This window comes from Equus przewalskii, chromosome 7 (genome assembly GCF_037783145.1).
Source record: "Equus przewalskii isolate Varuska chromosome 7, EquPr2, whole genome shotgun sequence".
NCBI lineage: Eukaryota > Metazoa > Chordata > Mammalia > Perissodactyla > Equidae > Equus > Equus przewalskii.
The window spans coordinates 55,506,651-55,529,669 of NC_091837.1; the positions used below are offsets into that span (position 1 = coordinate 55,506,651).

Genomic DNA, 23,019 nt, shown 5'->3' on the forward strand with positions numbered 1-23,019 from the left:
AAAATAGTGGATTAGAACTGAGTTTTTCCATTTCTCAAATATTCTTTCAAAATTCTATTTCAAAACGTTGATAAAAATATACAACAAAACATTACCAAAAAACCCCACATGCCATTTGGTAGCATATAAAGGTCCACCACCAGATTGGAGACTCCATGACTGACCACTTGTTACTTTTTGTAGGCCATATGTCAAGTAAATCACTATTTTTTAGAAATAAGAAAAACCTACCTGATTCTGATCTCTAATTGGAGCATCAAGTGATAACTGTCTATCATATAGATTGAAATAATTGTCCTTTTCCGTTAAGAAAGTAGTCTGTGATTTCTGATACTCTTGAGCTAAACGTAGGTTTTCTTCTAGTGAATCAGCTTGCATTCTCTAGAAGATAAATATAGTAATATATTTAATTAAAATCATTTTAATTTGTTTGATTTTTTACATTGCTTAAATTATGTAAAACTATTATATATTGTAAAAAACAATAAGCCCAAAAAGATGTTTCCCCTGACACCAATATTCTCCTTGGATTTAATAATTTTCTTTCTTGATGCAGGTATTTTTTGAACATTGCATCAGGAGCGTCTGTCTGGCTTTTGTTCCTCTTTCCCGGAGTTCCCTCTGTAATGCTTTGGGAAGTACACAGTCCTAGGAGGTTCCCCTCAGCATCCCAGGTGGCTTCTTCCAGTTTTCCACGCCCTTTTCCTTTCCCCAAGCCCCCGTGCTCAAATAGGTGGAAGACACTTGGGAGTTTACAATCCTATTTCCAAGAGGTTCAGAGTAGTAGCACTCACAGAAAACACTCAAAACATAGAGAAGAGTAAAAGATAAGGAGCAAGAGGGCTGGCCCTGCAATGTAGTGGTTAAGTTCACAGCACTGCGCTTTGGTGGCCCTGGTTCAAGGGTTCAGATCCCAGGTGTGGACCAACAGCTATGGTGTGGTGGTGACTCACATACAAAAAAATGGAGGAAGACTGGCACAGATGTTAGCTGAGGGCAAATCTTCCTCACCAAAAAAAAAAAAAAAAAAAAGACATGGAGCAAGGAACTCAACAGAAGCACCCAGAGAGAACCATTATTTGTTGCTAGTATACTTTAGATATATGAAAGTTAAATCTGTTTGTGTGAGCAGTTGAGAACTTTATGACACCCCCCCATGGCTAAGTAAATATGTGTCAAATCTAGTGTAATCCTCTTAGAATATAACTTTTGCAACAATACCCATTTGAAAATTAGAGGCTACCTATCATTTTAAATCAGATGTGTGAATTTGGTTTAGTTGCTGATTCTTTTACCCTTTCTAGGACAGAAAATTTTCCCTGGCTGCTTAGTAAAATATGGAATTTATCAACAGCCTTAAGTATTTTCAAACCTGCTAATCTAGTAATTCATCTTATGGGAGTTTATTATAAGCAAAAAGCTTTATTCATTACAACGTCATTTATAGTAGCAAAAAGTTTCCAAAACACATAAATGCAGATTAATCATGATGATGATAATGATGATTAAATAACTTGATATAAAAATAACCATTGTGATGCAATTAAAAATGTCTCTTTGGGAAAATGGCCATCACATCAAACCTTTAGTATAAGTTGTTAAAAAATATATTGTGGGATGAGTGTGCATAGAGGAAATGTAAATTCAGCAGAAAATTGCCTGTACAAATATTTCTGTATTTACACACGAAGATTTATGAAGGTCAACAAACATATTTCTCATGAAAGCTTAGTATCCATATTGATCCCTAATGATTAATACTATGTCATAGCTGTTCTTCAAAAAGCCAAAATGGTGAACTGAGGAACCATTTTAAATGTCCTTGTCCTAATTCTGGCACAATAGCTCAAAATTTTAGAAGCTTCATATAGTAAATTTGCTGAAAATCGTATAGAATTATCTTTTGGTAGGATAACAAAGTCTCTATAAATATTTTTTCTTGGTGGAGATACTTTTGAAAACATGGTTACAATTCTTTTTGATGTCTTAACACTAATATTAAAATCAAGTCTTCAAGTGATTAACTTGAAACTTTGATAAATGTTCTACTGGAGGCAGGAGGAAGAATCATTTTGATGTTCTCTGTTTGTTTGATTTAACAAAAGCTCAACTCTGATGCCTGAGAGATTCAACTTCTCAATTACAGTTCTTTCAAACCCTAGATGGCTACTGTAGACATTAAATTTGAGAGGAGTGCTACAAATGTGGGATTTGTATTAAATTTATTTAATGAAACTTAATTGGGGATATATTTGGTACTTTATGCTTTGCTCACCATGTAATACGCAGTTTTATTTCCAAATACAAATACTATCAATTTCTGTATGACACCAGTTCTCACCGTTTTATATAACATAATTAGTGTAGATACTAAGAAATTGAATTGTGTAGTTATGGCAATGAATCTTCAAAACATTGTGACATCAGTAATGATATTTTACATTATCATGTCTCAGTAATGAATGTATAGAAGGATTTGTCAATTTACTACCTATTCCTGAAAGTCAATGACCTTCAGACGTGCAGTGAAGTTTAAGTTTTAAAAATTTTAAATAATGGTATTCTCCTGACACTGAAAATGTTTTTTATGTTTAACTGTGGTTCCACCTCACAACTCTGGCTGGTTTACCTTGAACCAACAGGATTATACCATGCAGATGAAACAAAGAGGGAATGACGATTATTGGTGGAAATATGTCCAGGGGAAATAATGCTACCACTGCTGGAACTGAACAGCTTATAAAAGGATAGCAGCAGAAGATATTTAATAAAGGGCACAAAAGTTGGGGTTGGTAATACAATAAAAGGGTGAGAAGAAACTAATAAGAGAGCTAAGATGACTTTCACATGCTTTTAAATTCAAATCCAGCTGATCTTATCAGTAGAATCTTTCCACTCAAGCTCTTGGCTAAATATGAACTTGAAAAAAATATTTTTCTAAAACCGTTAAAGAGAAGTTTGATTGCAATCTCTGTAGGTTATAATAACTGCATTCTGAGTTGTTTACAATATTATTTCATTCACCCATTCATTTGTTCATTTTCATTCAGTTACTTAGTCAAAACTTTTATTTAGTATCTACTATATGCCAAGCTCTGATACATAATGGTGAAGCTCAAGAATTTGTCATCTTGTGGGAAAGATTTATATTAAAAATCACAGAAATATATGATTAGAGTGTAGAATTCTGAACTTTTGGGTTTTTTTCCCATATGTATTAAATTCACCCCAAAGCTCCAAGTAAATATAACACTCTCTTAAAGCCAGATTTCCTGGTATTTATTCAATTCCTATTATTAATGATTATTAAGATAATGAAACTTTGGGAATAAGGCCTGATAAAGAGAATATGTTGTGAATATGAATGCCTGTTAATAGTGTCCATGTTGTCTAGAATTTAGAAAGGAAAATACTTAGCTTGATGACGATTTTTTTCTCTATTATCTCAAATTATTTGTTAACCTTTGATGTTTGGGGGATATTACAGCTTCTTATCCCAATATTTTTTTAGAAAATGAAAATCACGTTTATAAAGGGCTGAACAAAAGTTAGATTATACGTTCCATGAGGGCCGAGGCCATTGTTTTGTTCACCCCTAAGAGCTGACATAAGTGGGTGCACAGGTTTTTAGTAAATGAATGACTGATTACACAGACTATCGGTTAGGAAATGCATATACCTAGCACTTTAGAGCCACACATTTTATTTGTCCACTTCTACGAAACCGTCTATTGATAATCTAAGCACTTGTTATAAAGCACATTCAATTGATGTTATTTGATATTACACTACCTGAGAGGTGACGATTTTAAGGAAGTATGTAAAGACAATTCACACAATATGTTTTTGCACTGAACATTAGTCCAAGGACATACCATGTTGTCCAGACTTAGCAAGAGTTCTTTCTCTGGGTACATCACTGACTTTCACAAGGTATGTGAACTCCTTGAAACTGTACACAGCATTTGCCTTGGGTTATCTAATTAGTCCATGATCCCGAAAGTATTGAGAAACAGTTGCTAAAGAAAGACCTGGCTTCCTCCTCTGTCACCAAAAATGCTGAAAAATAAAGGCAGGTTTTACCTCATGAGATCCAATTATTTTTCCACTTGACCTTTCTTATTCTTTAAGCCATGGATTTCATCTTGGACTTTTTCTACATTTTCTCCTTTTTCAGTTTATTTTTCTCGCTCTTCCCTTTCTCTTTTACCTCTCCCACTGGGGAAGTGGAGAATAGGGAATTATAAAAAGAGAAGTGGGTTCTTTTTGGACAAACCTATAGAGCATATATCAACAATTTATGTTTCACCTTGTGATATGTAGACAAGAACTTAGAAATAAGGCTGAACTTGAACGTTAAATTATGAATTCCACATATAATGAAAAGAACTGAGACAGCACAAGTGTCTCAGTTGCTATATTATTATCCTCAGTTTACAGATAGAGAAGATAAGGTAAAGAAAAGTCAGGTGAGGCAAATTGTATTTTCTAAAAATAGCCACAGAAATATTTTCATTCCCACATGTTCTTCCAGAACCCTGTCACTCCTTATCAAAAGCATAGTCTATTTCTCCTTCCCTCGAACCTGGGTAGATTTGCGGCTTCTCCAGCTCAAGCATGGTGGAAATGACACTACATGATTTCCCAGGCCAGATTTTTATTTAAAAAAAGCTAGTTTAAAAAAAACTAGTTCATTAAAAAAGTTTATTTAAAAAGCATATAACTCCTGCCTGGCCCTCTGTTTGGAGACATTCACCCTGGGAACCAGGGTGTGAGGAATCCAGGCACATGGAGAGATTATGCGTAGGTGCTCTGGCAAACAACACTAGCTCTGCTCTCAGACAGCAGTCAGCATCAGCTGTGAGTGAATGAGTCATCTGAAGACGATTCCAGTCCCCACTCTCCAAGTCATCCAGCTGACGGACAGTCCAGAAGGTGTGAAACAAGAGACAAGCTGGCTCTGCTGTGTCTTGTCCAAATTTCTGACACACAGACTCATGAGTCATGAAGTTTTAGGGTATTTGTTAAGTGATCATAGTAACTGAAACACGAGGTATCTTGTGCAAGGTATACCAAGTGGAGGACACACCTACATATGACATATCCTCCAGTATTAAGTGAAGGACCTGGGCTTTGCTCCTAGGCAGACTGGCTCCAGATCCCATACTCTTCACAGTCCAATATACTTCCTTCATTAACGTGAGCCAGCACTCTTTAACACTATGCAATGCTGTCTTTATAAAACCTATTGACATTAAACAATCAAATCAAATAACAGAATTACCTTGGTCTGAGCCTATTTCCATCACGCAACTGTCTTTTTATAATCTGGCTAAGACAGCTTGTTGACATCAAGAAAATGGGCAGCTGAAGGGAGTTAGAACCTGGTCCCCTTGCAAGCTGCTTTTCATTGTAAGTCAATATGGGCATGCTGTTTACATATAACCAGTCTCGTGTTTTTTGGTCTATGTGATTCCAAATTCCAGGATTTGATTAGGCCTGATGCATTCACTGGCAAGAACAAGTGCCCAAGTGCATAGACCTTTACAGCTGAGGCCTGCACAACTCGGCTGTGGTAGAATGCAGCGGAATAATGCCACCCATTGAGATCCATGGAAACCTAGTGAGACGCACTTACCCTGATGAAAGTCTAAATTCATTTGAACTGTTGGTTTTTTTAAAAAATTTAAGATGGACTAGCAAAGGAGAATACAAAAAAAAAAACCAGATCCAAGCATTCTAGAGAGATGGTTACAATGAAAATATTTGCACTGTACATGTATGTGTAGAAAACCCACATAGCTGTTTACAAATAGTTTAATCTTATTAAAATAGTCCTAGTGTCTCTGACTATATTTATAGAAATGTTTCATTTATACCCTAAGTTACTCTTAACACAGGCGTTTGGATCAAATTCACCAGGCAGAGGGCTAGGTCTTTCTTTCAATTATGTATTGTAAGAGAGTTGTCATTTTTCGACCCAGTTCTAATTCCAAGTGTCCTATCCTGATGTGATTATGTGTGACTGTCTCAGATGATATTTTCTGATGATCTGTTTGTCATCTGACTCCTGGTTATTAATAGTTTACTGCAGATAGCGCCTTGCTGTCTTGAGTCCCACCAGGGCTCTGCTGGCTGTTACTGCTATGTCTGTGTTCTTACACACACTGCGCCACACTCACTTGAGTCCCCTGGTTGCAAAGAATTGACTTCCTGCCAGAACTACCAGAAAACAAAAGTTGTCTTACTAGTATTTATTGATCAATTTTACTCCAGAACCTCCTCATGTCTAGTTTTTCGTTCCTTTATTTATTTGTTCATTCAGTCATTTGTTTAGCAAACCCTTAATAAGCTTACTCTAGGAGTCCAGCTCTCTGGCTGTCCCAAGGATTAAAAAGGAGGATAAGATGTGACTCTTTTTCTCCAGGGATTACAGGCTAGATGGGAGGAGGCAGAAGTGTAAACAATTCCATTCGAGGTATTTCTTAAAGTACCTGAATCAATTCTACCAGGTGGAATTGATTCTACTAGGTGGGGCAAGCAAGGTCAGAAAAGGCTTCACAGAAGAAATAATCAGGGACCTGAATCTTAGAACAGCCTGTTTATTTGGCAGGGATCAAGGCTGTATATATTTGAGCAAAGCCCGGTGAGTCAGTCAAGAGGAATGTTTTCTTGGCCCCTTTAGGACTATTAGATTATTGTTACTTATGACTTGTGAATTAGACTTTCATAGATCATGTTAAGTCTTCTTTATCTCTTGACTTTAAAATATTACTATGTGACACTTAAATGTACCCACATATTTAGTATCCAGTTGATGCATAGCATCATAAGTAATGCTCCGTTTCAAGCACCAATGTTCCAGTAGCATGTGATCCTGTACCTATGCTCATGCATTACACCATTGATATCATACCAACAAATCCCTGCAGTCCCCACACAAGCCTTTGGCGCATCTGCCAGTTTAGGGCAGCGGATTGATAGTTTTGCATGCAGCGATGCTTTGATGTCACTGAAGCGGGCATCAGACCTGAGACTGACTCAGAGAATGTGCAGGGGATGGACGTTAGCATAAACAAGACATGGAGGCTCCAAGTCTCTTTGAGAACACTGTCGCTTCAAAAGCATTCCCTTTGACTCATGGGAATTAGAGTGGTGAACACAAATGCTTAAAATACCATGCCAATTCTCTAACAATATAACGGACAGGGAAAAAATGTTTACTTTGTTAGTTCCATCACCTACTGTGTGCAGAGAGGCATGATTGTATTGCTGCTCCCTTAAAATCTATACAACAATTACTACAGAAAACGAGACTTCTCCCCAGTGTTTCTAAGGAGGAAGTCTGTGAGAATGATACATGTCGATACCCTGAAGCCTCAAAGGAGCGAAAAACTCTTTTAACTCTCCCAGGACCCACTTTCTTGTCTGTGCTGCCATGGAAACCAATCTCTTGTCCAACACAAGTTCTCCGATAATTAGTCTTGAATATTCTTGATTTTTAAATGAACAAATCAGTCCTCTGCATTAAGGTTGTTACATGCCTCACACTCTACATATTATCATGTTTGACGAAATGCTCTCTATTCACTAATTTCTTAAAAAGTACTTATGGAGCAACTTGTATACAAAAGCACTGTGGGGACACGGTGAGAGGTCAAATAGCACTTGTCCCTGCTAGAGTCCAAGGGAGTGCTTTTTTTGCTATCCCATCCTAGCACTCACATATGACTCCATACAGGACTCCTTGTCTTAGTTCCCTGGCGAGGTAACAAATTTAGCTCCCTTTGATTCACTCATAAGGTTTACTAATGGATGCTATGATGGTGCCTCTCGGAACTCAGAAGAGATCCATTGGGAATTTATTAATACTTTGTATTAACCCTGCCTGTTCTTTGTTATTTTTAGACTCTGTTCATTGTACAGATTTGACCAGGACTTATTGATACCAGCATGAAAAAATACACAATTTCAGGGCCGAAGGAGCTTGCAATCAGATAAGGGAATTGAGGCATTCACAAAGCTAACTACATCAGAATACATTATACATGAAGAAGGATAAAAGGCATTTCCAAATAATGATAGTAGTTCCACGAGAGCTCAGTTCCAGTGAAAGTAATAAGCAAAGTCTCAAGGAAGAGCCACCTTTTTTTTTAACAGATTCTGAAAATATTTCATATTCAAGGCCCTATATGTGTAATTGGCAGGGAAAATCTGGCCTAGAAACACAGATGCTTGTTAAATATTAAAAAGCGCATGATTAATGTTAGTGTATATTCAAAAAAAAAGGCACATTTATCTCCACGTTGACTGTAGCATTTCTTCTGCAACTACTCAATGGCTTTAGGAAATGCTATACAAATACCACTTGTATTAGCCATTACATTTCTATTTGATCCAGTTTTCTTCAATGTAATTATATGTCTCCTCAAAGTATCTGGTATTACTGATTAGAGAAACAAATTATGTAACAAGAAAACGAGAGTAAAAAATCAGTGTCACATAGTCTATATCTCCAATGAATTTTTCTATGTTAAAATACGTTCCTTACATGGTTACATGTATGCCCTCTGTGATAGTCACAGTAATAATAATTCCCCTGAATTTATTTATTACTTATTAAATAAACAAAATTTTTAATCCTGGATATATATTTGAGTTTAATAATGTGTCCTCTAATATTAAGATTGTTAAACAGAAACATAGTTGAACATTATTTCCTTGTTAAATATTCCTATGCATTACTATAATTTAATTATATTTCAATTTGTCAATATTTTAAAAAAATTTTTAAAGTCTGCTACTCTTTTCACTGTTTCATGTGAAAGACTGAACAATTTCCTTTTCATGTGCACCCCCTGATTTGAATAGTTTAAGATTTAGAAAGGTTTCTTATTTACTCACATTTTAATGATATACATTTCTACTTCACTGGTGGAAAAGGCTGATCAGTCACAGAAAGGTCAGTTAACACTAAATAGACCCTTTCTTTATGTAATTACAAAGAATAATATCTTTGTGCTGATGGCACTGCACATGGAGTGGGTGATGCAGAGAATTAATGTGCTGCCTTGTTGGCCCATGGGATAGAGATTCCAATACAATCACCACAACTTATTCTAATTATGCAGCTTTAAAAGGTCATCAGCAAAAAGAGTTAAGGAATTATCAACTAACTTTATCATAAAGTAATAATGTACTACATAAATGCAGAAACTGTAAGAACAGTACCTAGAAACTTTATTACAAATGAGAGAAGCACTAATCTAAGAGGTTCCAGGACATATATTATGGCATAAATTAAGTAAACTCATTGAAAAATTAAAAAAACGTATTTCATAACTTCCTATTGAGGTAGTCAGGTAACCTGAACTCACCTTATATTTGTAGAAAATGTTTAATTTTGAAAATTTTTTTTATGTTTAATGCCAATTTCATTGTCACATCCATGTTATATAAGAATTTAAAGATTTCTTTAAGAACTTCATTTGTTATAAAATAATGCACGCTGATTATATTACACACAAATAATAGAGAGGTACATGAAGTAGAAAATTAAAGCCCCTCATCACAACCACAGCCACTTTTATACCCCAGAGATAGTATTAACAATTTCGTGCAAGTCCTAAAGGAATAGAAATAAAAAAAAAAATTCTTACATTGACACAGAGGAAGTGGAGGCCAGGAAAGTCAATTTGTCGTCCAAGGTTGCACAGGAAGAGAGCAGTATTAAGGCTAGGATACAGCCTGATTTCAGCCTAACACCTTTTCTGGGACTACGTCACTTCCTAATCTGAATGCGAATTACAGGGCTGTGTAGATTCCATATTGATATGGGAAAATGCTCTGGTTTCTGAATACTCTGTAGAATTACAGAGGTACAGTAAATAATTCATTTACAGTCTAATAAAATATCCTTATTGATAGAATTATTACTAACGCTTTTTCTCTTTTGCTTCTCTCACTTAGATATCCCCTTTACTGAGAAATAAAAGATCATAAGCCTCTCTAATAACCTGATGTTGTAGTTCACGTTGGGGCACTGTCTAAACCTTGCAATGTGTCTCGAGCAGAAATAGGATTTAAAACACCTAAGGTAATTTTCTATAGATACTTATCTTGAGATGCATTTACTCCCCAAAATAACTTACTCCCAGTATGAAAAATATCATATTCTGGAGCAAGAATCATCAAACTATGGCTCTCCAGTCAAATCCAGCCCACTGCCTGTTTTCATAAGTAAATATTGAAGCACCTTCACCGCATTCATTTACATGTTGTCTATGGCTGCTTTTGCTCTGCAGTGGTAAAGTAATTGCGAGAGAGATTGAGTAGACTGCGAAGCTTAAAATATTTACTATCTTTCCCTTTTCCCAAAAAGTTTGCCAACCCCTGCTCCAGACCCTTAATTAATACATTAGCATCATGCAAAACAAAGTTCCAGTTTAGATCTCTCATTCAAGATCGATTTTGGTCGTACTTCTGCCTACACATGGAGAAAGACTGCTGAAAAGCATTTCCTTTAGTTTTTCAGCAGAGGCACGTACTAAGGAGACATTGCCTATTAATAATTCAAAAACGTTTCTAAGTCCTTAAAAAAATAATGAGATGCTCATGAGCTTTTTAAGTGCTCTCAAAATGGACACAATAACTTTGCAAAGAGTTGTCAGAACTGTTAAGATACCATAAATAATGCCCAAATTTATCTACCCCACACTTCAATTTTTACATTAAATGTGGTTTATGTAGGTGCTACATTATAGGAAGCCAGAGGTCTGTTCATTTTTCTACTCCTGCAACTTATGTTTTGGGGGTCTAGGAATAAATTTATGTTGCCAAGTTGAAGTTTAATTTTGCAGGTGACATAGATGCCCATTCATTTATAGAACAGCTAAGTAGAATGTGGTGGTCACCTACCATGAAAGACTGTGAAGAGATTAGAAGAAATGCACTGGATATACATTATAGCAGTACAGAGTGATCCTTAAAATATGGTGTTGAGTGGAGAAGACAGAAACAGAATGATAAAGATTACATAATTCAGCGCATGAGGAAAAGTACCAAAGGGAGTTTGAGAGAAACAAGAATTAGGAATTAAAGTAGGGAGACAAATAAAAAAAGAGTTTATACTTTGAGGATATGTAAGTTCTATATAGTCAACAAAACACTGTTGTCTCTGAAAATGATTAAGTGGATGGGTTCCTAGATCTTAGAGGTTTTTCCAGGGCTTTAATGACAAAATTGTAAGATAAACCAAACAGCAAACAACTCTGGAAATACACCTCTGCAACAATAGGTCCCCGAGGGCCACAACCCTGAGATTTACTCTGCATATCAATTATTCATGGCTAGAACAAATGAAGGCATAAAGAAATCTGTCATCATAACTATTTACCAAAGTCATGGTTGTTTCCCTCAATGCCTTCTTTCTTCTCTTCTCATCTTTGCTTTTCTTCAACTTATTTCTTTTTTTCTGTTTCCTGTTTTCTTCCTTTTGCTTATTCCTTGTCATCTTTGTCAAGCATGAATTTGTTCTTCTGTCTAAGGTCCTCTTGTGATCACACTTCCCTCTTGAAGATACCGTCTTCCCTTGCCATCATTTCCTCAACTCCAGTATTCTTTCCAAGTCACTTCTTTCTTTTTACATTATGGTATGAAAACAGAAGTGTCTCAAAGAATGAAAAACATTTGGGAAATATTGAGTGACCCACTTATCTTTTTGCCACAAAATGAGACACTTCGTGAAAATCTAATGCAACGGAAGGCGGAGGGTGAGATGTCTATCGTGCAATTCATTTTATGGCTGCCTTCTTTTGGATCTTGACTAGATATCCATTTGGATAGTTGTAGGAAAAAAATGAATGAAACGGAAAATTTTTGGTTTATCTGGAAAGCTTGATTAGAGATATTTTATGTTTCTTTATCAGTATGCCATGTCAGCCTAGCAGGGAGGTATAATAGTGACAAAGTAATAAATTTGCATAAATAGGTAAAGTATATGACAAATAAAATTGTGTTCTTATAGATACACATAAATAGTTTTATATTTTAATCTACTGACAGGTATGAAGAAAGCCAGAGAGTGAAAAAAGGTAGAACAAGCTGAAATCTCCTTAGGAGGAATGGAGGACATGAAAGAAATAAACCTGGCATTTATAACAAGGATTGCTTATTGGGAAGTTATTCCTAATTCACTGATAGTAAATACTATGTATATGTATCGGTATGTGGTGAAATGTGTGAAGATTAGCATTTTCAACTTGTCTTGGAAAACTGGCACTGGGTAAGTCACCATCAGTCCTATAATGCTGCCCTATGTATATCTCTGTCGCTGTAATCCCCATGTTGTATTAGGATTAATATTTTATTAATATCTTTGTATTAATCTACCCATTTCTGTGAAGTTCTTGTGCCTTATTAGGTTTTTGCCCAGTGCTGTTGCATACATGGTAGTCTCTCAGTAAAGATTATTGAACGAACGAATGGCTGAGTGAAACGGCAATAAAACTCGCGCCTTGTTCAACACAGACAGAGAGAACTGCACAGAGGAAATGGGTGGATGGAACATTAATGACTCGTATTTTCATCAAAGTATCTGCTTCTGCCAAGTGTTCTTGAAAGACTGGACTTTTCAGAGTATTATACATGGCTGGCATTTTATGTGTTTTTTTATTCTGTAGAAAAACATTTCACAATTCATTTTACAACATAAAAACATAGGAATTTATCTATTTACATTTTGACTGAGAAAAATAATAAGGTTTCCAGTTCTTTAAATACTAGTTTGCAAAAGCATTTTACTGTATAATCTCTCTGTGTTGCATTCCAGTTTGCTTGTGGGTTTTCCTTGGAAGACTAAAAGAAATCTAAACTACCTGCTTTGCCGCCTTTATAAACTTTGCTAAGCTGTGTTATCACAATTCAGGAGATTAAAACTAGAAAAAATAGTAAGACAGTTTCACATGAAATAACTATAGTTGAGTTTTAAAAATTACAGAGGATCTTCATGGTTGCAGATGGATACGAACACTTCAAGAAAACTAAAAGTAGTAAATAAGAATACAAACGCAGCATTCAAATAAGCTTATCCCAAAGATTTTTGAACAATCATAAATTTCCTTCATGTTTCAATGACTTAAATATGGAGAAGTGATATATGTTTTAAATTGGAACAACACTTTATACATCATTCTGTCTTCAGATGAGATAGGCAAAGCTATTCAGTCATAGAATTCATCCTTTCTTTGTATCAGGTCACAGCAAGTGCTATTCCCTACCCCTACATCCTTGCCAATGTCAGACCAATTTTCCCTCCTCATGAAAGTATCTTTCTTTCAACTTTTCCAAAAAAAAGAAAGGAAAAAAAGGAAGGAAGAGCAAGCCTCCTGGAATCAAACGTTACATCCACTCTAGAAATCTTCAGTGTCACTGGTTTTTACCTTTCTTTGATCTCAGAGTAATGATTGCCCTGAGGACAGCCCTCATGTGGAAACCTGTTCACGTGCAGTTAGATGTTAAAATTTGGACCCATCCAAATGGAGAAATTGATGACCTTGATTTTGAATAAAATGTATACTCAGAAGGTATTGGAAGTCCAGGCGGGCCATCCACTCTTCCAGGCATCTGTGATCAAGTTAGCCCTTTAGAGGTGTGTCTCTGGGGTTCTCATGGATAAATATTAGAGCTCTAACCTCAGGAACCTACGAATATGCTACTCTTCATGGCAAAGGGGACTTTGCAGATGTGACTAAGGACTAAGTTTGAGATGAAGAGATTATTCTGGATTATCTAGGTGGGACTATCTAATCCCACAAATTATCAAAAAGTGAAGACTCGTTCCTGGTTGAAGTTCAGAGAGGGGTGAAGGAAGCAGCGGGAGAAAACTGAAGCATGAGAGAGACTTGAGACCCATCTCCTTTTCCTCCTTTGAAGATGGAAGGAGGCTACAAGCCAGGGAATGCAGGTGGCCTCTAGAAGGTGGAAATGGCGCTCAGCTCACAGCCAGGGAAAAACAGGGACCTAGTTCCCACAACTGGAAGGAGCTAGATTCTGCCGATCTGAATGAGCAAGGAACCAGGTGCTTCCATCAAGTCTCCAGGAGAGAATGCAGTGCTGCCAACAACTGGATTTTAAGCCGGCGAGGCTCACATAAGACTTCTGACATAGAGAGCTCTAAGAGAATAACTTAGTGTTAAGCCTCTAAGTTTGTGGTAATTTATTATGGCAGTAATATAAAACTAAGATGGGGATCCAGGTATTGTGCTGGGTACAGATTTATAAAAATTAATAATATGTTACATAAAACTAACACATTAATGGTGAAAATTCAAGCATTGCTGCTTCTTTACAAGTTCATTAATAATTGAATTTTAAAACTATTCAATAATTCACTTATTTTGCATAAAACATTTATTTTCTATCAGAATGTGAAGTAACTGGTGCACGTCAATAACCACTGAAAAACCAATTCTAACATGACATTGACTATGCCATGAGCTCCTCACTAAATTTTTGCTTATGTTAATGTAACAGATAGATTGAACTATCATCTCTACTTTGAAAGAAGTTTTTCGTTCACTTGACAATTTATTGATTATATTTTAAGGTCTATTATTAAATTAGTAAGAAAATTTTGATAGTCCCATGTTTCTCCATCATGATTAAATATAAACTTAAGTATATTATGAATTTCCTATTCTAAGTACAAAAATCTCTCTAGTTGATAACTTTTAAATGATTAACTTGTCTGCTGATTAGCTGACCATGCAAATGTTTTGAAAAAAAGTGTATATTTTGAAAAATTGTTTGAATTAGTAAGAATTCAACTTATAATTAAAAAAGCCAACCAGAAAAACAAAATATAGCAAATAAACAAGACATCCCTGCCTGTTATCAAGGTCTTGTTTTTCCTTCTTGAAGCTGTTTTGGGTCTATTTCTGCATGTTTATTTCTGAGCTGTTGGTGTGTTGGTGTGGTCGTGCTCAGTAATGTGCTTGTTCATTACTGTGGCAGTCGGCTCCAGCATAACCCCTCTTTCCATGTCAGAAGTAGTCACTACAAGTACGATTCAAGTATGGTGACTGATCCAACACCCACATTATAACTTTTGACAGGTGAAGAAATTGTTGGGTGAATAATTTTTTAAACTTTCAAAATATATTTATAAACAAATTGCTGAATTTCTGAGATAATAGTATAGCTTTATAGCTATATACATCATACATAACACAAGGAGAATAAACTTGGCAAAACTGCTAAAATATCTGAATGGCAAAATCTGTTTAAATAAATAAATTTTATTGTAAATCATTTTTTTTTTTAGGAAGATTAGCCCTGAACTAACATCCGCCACCAATCCTCGTCTCTTTTCTGAGGAAGACTGGCCCTGAGCTAACATCCGTGCTCATCTTCCTCTACTTTGTATGTGGGACACCTACCACAGCATGGCTTGCCAAGTGGTGCCATGTCCGCACCCAGGATCTGAACCGGCAAACCCTGGGCGGCCAAAGTGGAACGTACGAACTTAACCACTGGGATACCAGGCCGGCCCGTTTATTGTACTCTTATAAATCCAGAATACATATTCAATACTCATATTAATTCTATTTTATAAAAGAAAAATGTAAAGTTTTCGCAACTGGTATATATCTTTTATGAAAAGGTTGTGGCAAACGTTTTCTTTTCATTAAAGTCTATATTAAATCTATCGGTTTGTTTTAAACTTGTTTATTGAGGTACAACATACATACATATAAGAATTGGTAAATTTTTTTTTTAAGATTTTATTTTTTCCTTTTTCTCCCCAAAGCCTCCTGGTACATAGTTGTATATTCTTTGTTGTGGGTCCTTCTAGTTGTGGCATGTGGGACGCTGCCTCAGCATGGTTTGATGAGCAGTGCCATGTCCGCGCCCAGGATTCGAACCAACAAAACACTGGGCTGCCTGTAGCAGAGTGTGTGAACTTAACCACTCGGCCACGGGGCCAGCCCCAAGAATTGGTAAATTTTTGTAAGTGAATATACCTATATAACCACCACTTAGATGAGAATATATAAAAATCCTATCACCTTAGAAAATTCCCTCATGTCCATTCCCAGTCAGTAATGAACCACACTCCCAACACACAAGTCTTGCTTGTTTTCAACCTTCATATAATTGTAATCCCACAGTATATATTGAGTTTGGCATCTTTTGGTCAATATTGATTGTGTTAGATTCACCCATACTTTTTGTGTGGCAACACTTCATTCTTTATGTTATTATATATTATTCCATTCTACGAACAAACTACAATTTATCCTGCTGTTGATGAATGTTTGTTGGGAAGCTATTATGAATAAAGCTGTTATTTACATTTTGTACAAAATACTAATATATTTTGGTGCACACGTGCACAAATTCCTGACACACAGAAGTGGAATCGTATGTGTATATGTTCAACTCTAGCTGATAGTGTCAACATTTTACAAAGGGCTGTACCAATTTACCTGCCTGCCTGAGATATCTGAGAGTCCCCGTTGTTCTGCATTCATATCTATACTTCAAAATTTTCTCCATTTACATAAGTGTGTCGAGACAAGTCACAGCAGTTTTAATTTGCATTTCTATGATTATTATATTGGGTGCCTTTTCAAATGTCTATAGCCCATTTGTATAGCCCCTTTTGTGAAGTGATTTTCAAGTCTTTTGCCAACTTTTCTTAAATAGGATGCCTATCTTTATTGTTTTGTTAGAGGTTCCTCATTTATTACGGATGAGTGTACTTTGCTGGATATATGTCCTAAGTATTTTTTTTCTAAGCTATGGCTTGTCTTTTCATTCTTTAATGATGTCTTTTGATGAACGGAAGTTCTTAATTTTAAAAGAGTACAGTTTATGAACGTTTTCTTTCAAGGTTAATACTTGTGTCCTATTTAAAACATCTCTGGCATCCCAGAATAAATCAGATGTTCTCATATATTTTTCTCTAAAAATTTTATATAACTTTCACATTTACGTCTGTAATATAGGTGGAATTGATTTTTGTATATACTGTGAAATATAAGGTCAAGGTTCTATTTTTCAGTATAGATATCCAATCAATCATGCATCATTTATTGATTCAGCACCAATTATTTTCCAATACATTCTTTTACACTATTTTGGTGACATCTTCTTATAAATCGGGAGGCTATGTTTATATTCTGGGTCTTTCTCTGGAAACTCTATTTTGTCTCATTGTTTTCTCCTCTATCTTTGCACCAATAGCACACTTTTATATCATGGCCTTATCATAAATCTGGATACCTGGCAGTATAAGTCCCCAACTTTGTCCCTTTTCAAGTCTGTCTTCACTATACTTGACCCTTTGCATTTCCTTAAACTTTAAATTTCCAAAATTTTTGCTTAAGTTTTTAATTTTGATTCCATTACATGTATAAGCCAACTTAGGGAGAATTCATATTCTTTAAAATATTGAATTTCAAATTCATAAACTTAGTAGATCATTCTATTTACTTATAACTTCTTTGATTTTTTGCAGAAATGTTTTGTAGTTTTCTGAATACTTGTACATCTTTTGTTAGATATTTATCTAGGTGTTTGATATTTAGTTATTCAGTTATAAATAGCACCCATTTTAAGAATTTATTTTGTAGTTACTTGTGGCTAGTGTATAGAAATGCAATGAGTTTTTCTTTATTTTATTTCCACTGACTCCCCCAAATTCACGGACTAATTCTAGAAGTTTATCTGTAGAATTCTTTGGACTTTCTGTGTACAAATAATATTTTCAAATAATTGCACTTCCTGAAGGCATCTTTTACCATGTTAAACAAGTTATTTTCTATTTGTAGTTTGCTGTTATCATGAACGATTTTTGAATTTCACAAAAAGTAATTTCTATATCTATTGAGATTATTATTTGATCCTTTTCTTCCTTTTACTGTTAATGTGATAAATTATATTTACTGAAATTTTTTAAGGCTGGAAATTGTTTGTTTTGATTTGGGGTAGGTCAAACATTCCCCTTCCCAATTTTGCATGTTACTAACTACCTTTTCACATTTTATTTACCTCCATGGATTCTAAGAAATAACCATTTATTTAAACACAATTAATATAAGGACAGCAATAATATATAATGAGAATAACAAATCTGAAGATCTGTTGTGTACTAGCAGTGTATTGCTATTATCCTCCATTCATGAAAATAATGAAATCTGCTCCATCTGCCTAACATGATGGTTATAAAGATAAAATAACTAAGTAGAAGTGAAAATACATGGTAAACTATAAAGGATTATTAATATAAAGTTCAAATGGTCAATTATTATTATATAGTTCATTGTAGTTCTATTTAGTAAAACAATAATGAGATAATGTGACTTGAATCTTCTTGCCTAGTACTTTCATTTTTCCTGAGCATTAAAGCAGAGTTCGCCTGTTGATTTTCTTCCCCAAAGTTATCCAAATCACCAAAACTGACAAATGAGAGTTTCAAAGCAATGAGTCTTTACCAAACAGTTGTATTAAACACATCAAAGTATTTATTCTGCTTTCATAAATTCATTGCACATACTACATATTAAAAATTAAGGTGGATAATAAGCCTGATCCTTCTTATATTTTGATAAGAAAAAATGACAATTTTTATATAGCTTTAGTCTAAACATGACTTCCTAAAATGAATTCTCTGGCCTAAACTCACTCAGATCAGTACAAGCATAGTCTCAGTTTCTTTTCAGTTTTCTGGATGGGGAAAATGGACTGCTAATCAAATTCTCTGCCCCACTTTGTTAGATAATGTCATATAATAAATTTTTTCTCCTTATTTTTAATCTTGTGCTACCTAAGAAGAAAGAATGAGTGAAATAAAATTCAAAATAGAAGCTAGATGATCGTGTCCAATTTAAGCCTGTTAATTACATTTAAAGGTAATCACACTCAAAATTAATTACATTCAAAAGGTAAATTTCCTCTGAAAAAAATGTTACAATTTCTTTTTTGAGTTTTCTTTATTTTTCAGCTATATAACTTCTTATTCATTTGTTAGATAGCTTGGTGATGGAATTCTGGGGTAGATTACGTTTTCCTGAAAGATAAAGTGAAGAACTCAGCAGAAGAAGAGTACACAACAGCAGAGTGACACCGGCTATCTACTGTAAGTTTCACTTTGTTAGCTTTCATAGCCAGTTAGCTTTAATGTTGGGTTCATCATATGAATTGGGGCAACAAGATCAGCAGTTGGGCTCCAAACATCTTCCCTATTACGATCGCTCCATTTGTTTGGGTGATTACTCTATACCCTACCATGCGTACTTATGGCCAGCACAAACACAAGATGATGGGGGAATTCCTGCATTTTCCACAGAGGGAAAACACGAACATCAAAGGAAACCCATGCTGATTAAAGGACGCATCTATAAATGAAATGAATCTATGCCACGGATCTAAGTTGACTGTGACAAACACTTGCAATTCCTATTTATAAAAACCAAGAGTATTTAAAAAAATTTTTTTTACCAAGATAACATCATGGTCTTTGACGAGAGACTTCTCTTTATAAGAAAATTCTTTAAAACACAGCTCTACCTAAGCATTTCTTTTCACTCCCCCATGGAATATCAAATAACAAAAGAAAACACACAGTTAATAAGATTAGAAGTCTGCTGAGAGGAAACCACAAAGAATTAAATTATAATTTAGCTTTCCTGAACATTAAAACTTTAAACAAATTATTTTATACTTTTGTGCACATTGAAATATTTTGTGCAGATTATCTGTTAAAAATCAATAACCCTTGGTTTGTTAAAGAGCATTTACCTTTGAAGTAACAATGTGTCTATTTCTTTTTTTGTATTTTAATGTTATTGGAAAGAGACTTAGTGACATGTCAGGGGCATGACATTCTCTAAATACTTTTAGAATAAGCTGAGGTAAAAATCCTAAAAAAATAGAAAACTTATCCAGATGAAATTCATTACCTTGAAATTCAACATCTTGGCAAAGTCTTCATCACTAATTAAAATAATAGCAATGGAAGAGCATCTGCAATTACTCTGTTTAGGATAAAATTACAAGGGCTATAAATCTCCAAGCTTCAGGGCATAAACTGATCACCAGCTGGGGTGAGAAAGAAACGTCTACCTATTGTGTAGTTTTGCAAAATTAGGTACATTATATGTTTCACTCCCTCAGAAACATCTGGCACAGGCTACTATTTGAGAGGCTTTGGGACTACACACAAGGGACACTACTGGGCTAAGTTATAGAAATTGTGTGGTTCCGTATATATATATAAACTTAAAATTTTAGAGTTTGCTAAAAGAATGCTGAATTCTTCATCTTAATGTCACTGGCTCAAATTCTTCCCAGGCCATGGTAATCAAAGGTCATTAGAAATGTCAGGTAGAATATGAGAAGTTTGAGTTCGCATTTTAGTGTTAGTCCCTTTGTCACAAAAGAGAGCCAACATCATTACAGACAATATTTGGTAGTCTCCATAGGGAAAAAATAGAATGCCCATGGACTTGGAACTCTTAGGGGAGCCTGACAAAGAAGAGAAATGAGTGCAGCAAATGACGTTCTGTGACAGCTCCCCTCCCACCCCCTTCTTTGCTACTCAAATGAAGAGGCTGGCTTTCATGGGTAAACCTCTAGAAGGAAAGAACTGGAGGATCCCTTCTCTCTTTTACTAGATGAGGTGAGGAGAAGGAAGAGGGAGGAAGAGTCCAGCTGTCAGAGAATGTCTGCAGCACAGTGTTCTGCCTCTGTCCTGGGAATGTTGTCCAGGAGGGACCCTGCTGGTCTAGATCACTGTAAAGAAACCCAGGAATATGGGAGAAGGTGGCTTGGGGGCTGAAGGGAGGAGAGTCCAGTAAGTGAGAAGCACATTGCAATAGAGATTGGACACTATGAATTCATAAATGGTTACTAATCGTTAAGAACCACTTAACGATTCTTCATCAGTTACTAGTTATTGGTTAATAACTACACTTACTGATCTGTCCCTAAATTAATAAGAGCCCTCAGAAAATCCAAAAGCAGAATATGAGGCAAATAGCTCTTTATCGTGTCCGACTATCTTCTATCAAATTCCTGAATCGCAAACTTGGCAATATGTGGGCTAAATGGAACAGGCTATAGTTGCTTTTATTTTTATATTTAAATTTAATTTAAATGCCTTTAGGATAGTATCTTTCCAATTCATTCTAGTCCCTGATACTCCTTAATGACTTAGTCTCAGTGTTTTCAGGCCTGGAAATTGCACTCATGGACGGCAAAAGCACTAATGTTTACAAATATTACTATAAAAGTATCATGGTTCAATACAATTCTAACTATTTTACATAATTTTCCTTATTGCAATCAACTACATCCAGAATTTATTACAGCTTTATTGCAAGAGAATCCCATGAAAAAGTTAGTTTTCAAGTTCCTTTTTGTGCCATTAGAAACAATAGTAATACCAAGTTTTAAAGCTCCTATTTCTCAAACTCTGGTCACCACTATGTTCTGTGAAAAACTTCCAAAATCTTGAATTTTTCTTCAGCCGTAGGGCCTACAATAGACTTCTGACTAAAATTTTAGTAGTCACCTGACAGACATTGTATTTATCTTCGCACATATCTCTACAAGGCTATATTTGTGTACTTTGGCGCTTTTTTTTTCCCTACAACAGCACTCCATTGCCGACGGGCAGTTCATAGGTCATTATGGACCCCAGACGTGCTCCTGCTGCACTTTTATGTACTTTCAGGAGATCAGTGGTTCTGTGTGTGTCCAGGTACATTCTCAGTTTCCTCTGAAAGGAATCTGCTAACAGCTGTTCTTTAGCATAAGTGCATTCTAAAGTAGTCACAGTACAAATGATGGCCGTATTATTGCAAATGAGATGAACTCCAAAACTCTTAGTAAGTTTATTTTGACTAAATTAATGCCAAATGAGATTTGAGATAGTTTTTCAGTTTGAAAGTTTTTAAAGAGAAAATATGACCACAAATTTTTCCTCATAGGTTCTAGTAGTTACTGTTCAAGGAATCGACACCTTCGGGTTAGCCATCACTGTGACTATTAGGATGTGTGACTCCTAACCTAATCCTAGACCCTAGGTTAACCCAGGATCTGGCAGGCAGATTCCCAAGCCAGTGGGGGTCTGCAAAGCTGAGCTGCTACAAATAGCTTTACCTTTCTAAATCTCAAGTGATCTCCAGGGGCTTCTGGGAAATTTGGGTCATAACCCTGCTGGTCAAATCTACTCCAGTCTAATGCTGCTAAGAACATCTACTTTGGGAGGAAAATCAAAGATCCAAAGACTGGTTGAAAAGTCTAAGGTAGGAATGATCTAAATTAATCCCATAGAAGTGAAATTTTGGTTGAGTGGCTCTGTACTCATTTTGTATTGCTGCAGAACAAATCACCACACATTTGGCAGCTTAAAACAACATCCATTCACTAGCTCACAGTTCTGTAGGCCTGAAGTCCAGGCATGGTCCAGTTGGGTTCTCTGCTCAGTGTTTCACATTCTAGGTGTCAGCTGCACTGAGATCTCATCTGAAAGCTCCATGAGGTCAATATTCACTTCTCAGCTCCCTTAGGTTGCTGGTAGAATTTATTTCCTGTGGCTGCATGACTGAGGTCCCTGTTTTCTTGTTGGCTGTCAGCTTGGCACTGCTCTTGGCTCCCAGAGACTCACTCAGGTCCTTACCATGTGGCCCCCTCCAGCTTCAAGCCAACAATGAACGATCTCCTGTCAAAACCTTTCTTACACTTCAAATCTCTTTTGCTGGGAAAAGTCCTGTCCTTTATAAGGGCTCACTTAATTAGGTCAGACTCACCCATGATAATCTCCTCTTCTTAAAATCAACTGATTTGCGACCTTAATTATATCTGCAAAATTCTTTCACAACAGCACCTAGACTAGCGTTAACCGAATAACTGAGAGAAGGTATGTGTGTACCAGGTGGTGGAAATCTTGAGTTCAATCAGGAGAGCAGAACTAGTAGGATATACAGATAGATGATTGATAGGTAGATAAAT

General features: G+C 35.7%; 1 protein-coding gene across 6 annotated transcripts in view; it reads right to left on the reverse strand.

Annotated features, from left to right (window-relative positions):
- The window catches only part of CCDC178 (coiled-coil domain containing 178), a 394,579-nt gene that overhangs the window by 126,148 nt on the left and 245,412 nt on the right, over positions 1-23,019 (reverse strand). For all 6 annotated transcript variants that reach the window (XM_008518186.2, XM_070627548.1, XM_070627547.1 and 3 more), the window contains one exon: positions 232-381. In XM_008518186.2, the coding sequence (XP_008516408.2) occupies positions 232-381 (150 nt within the window). The remainder of the gene's footprint in view (positions 1-231; positions 382-23,019) is intronic.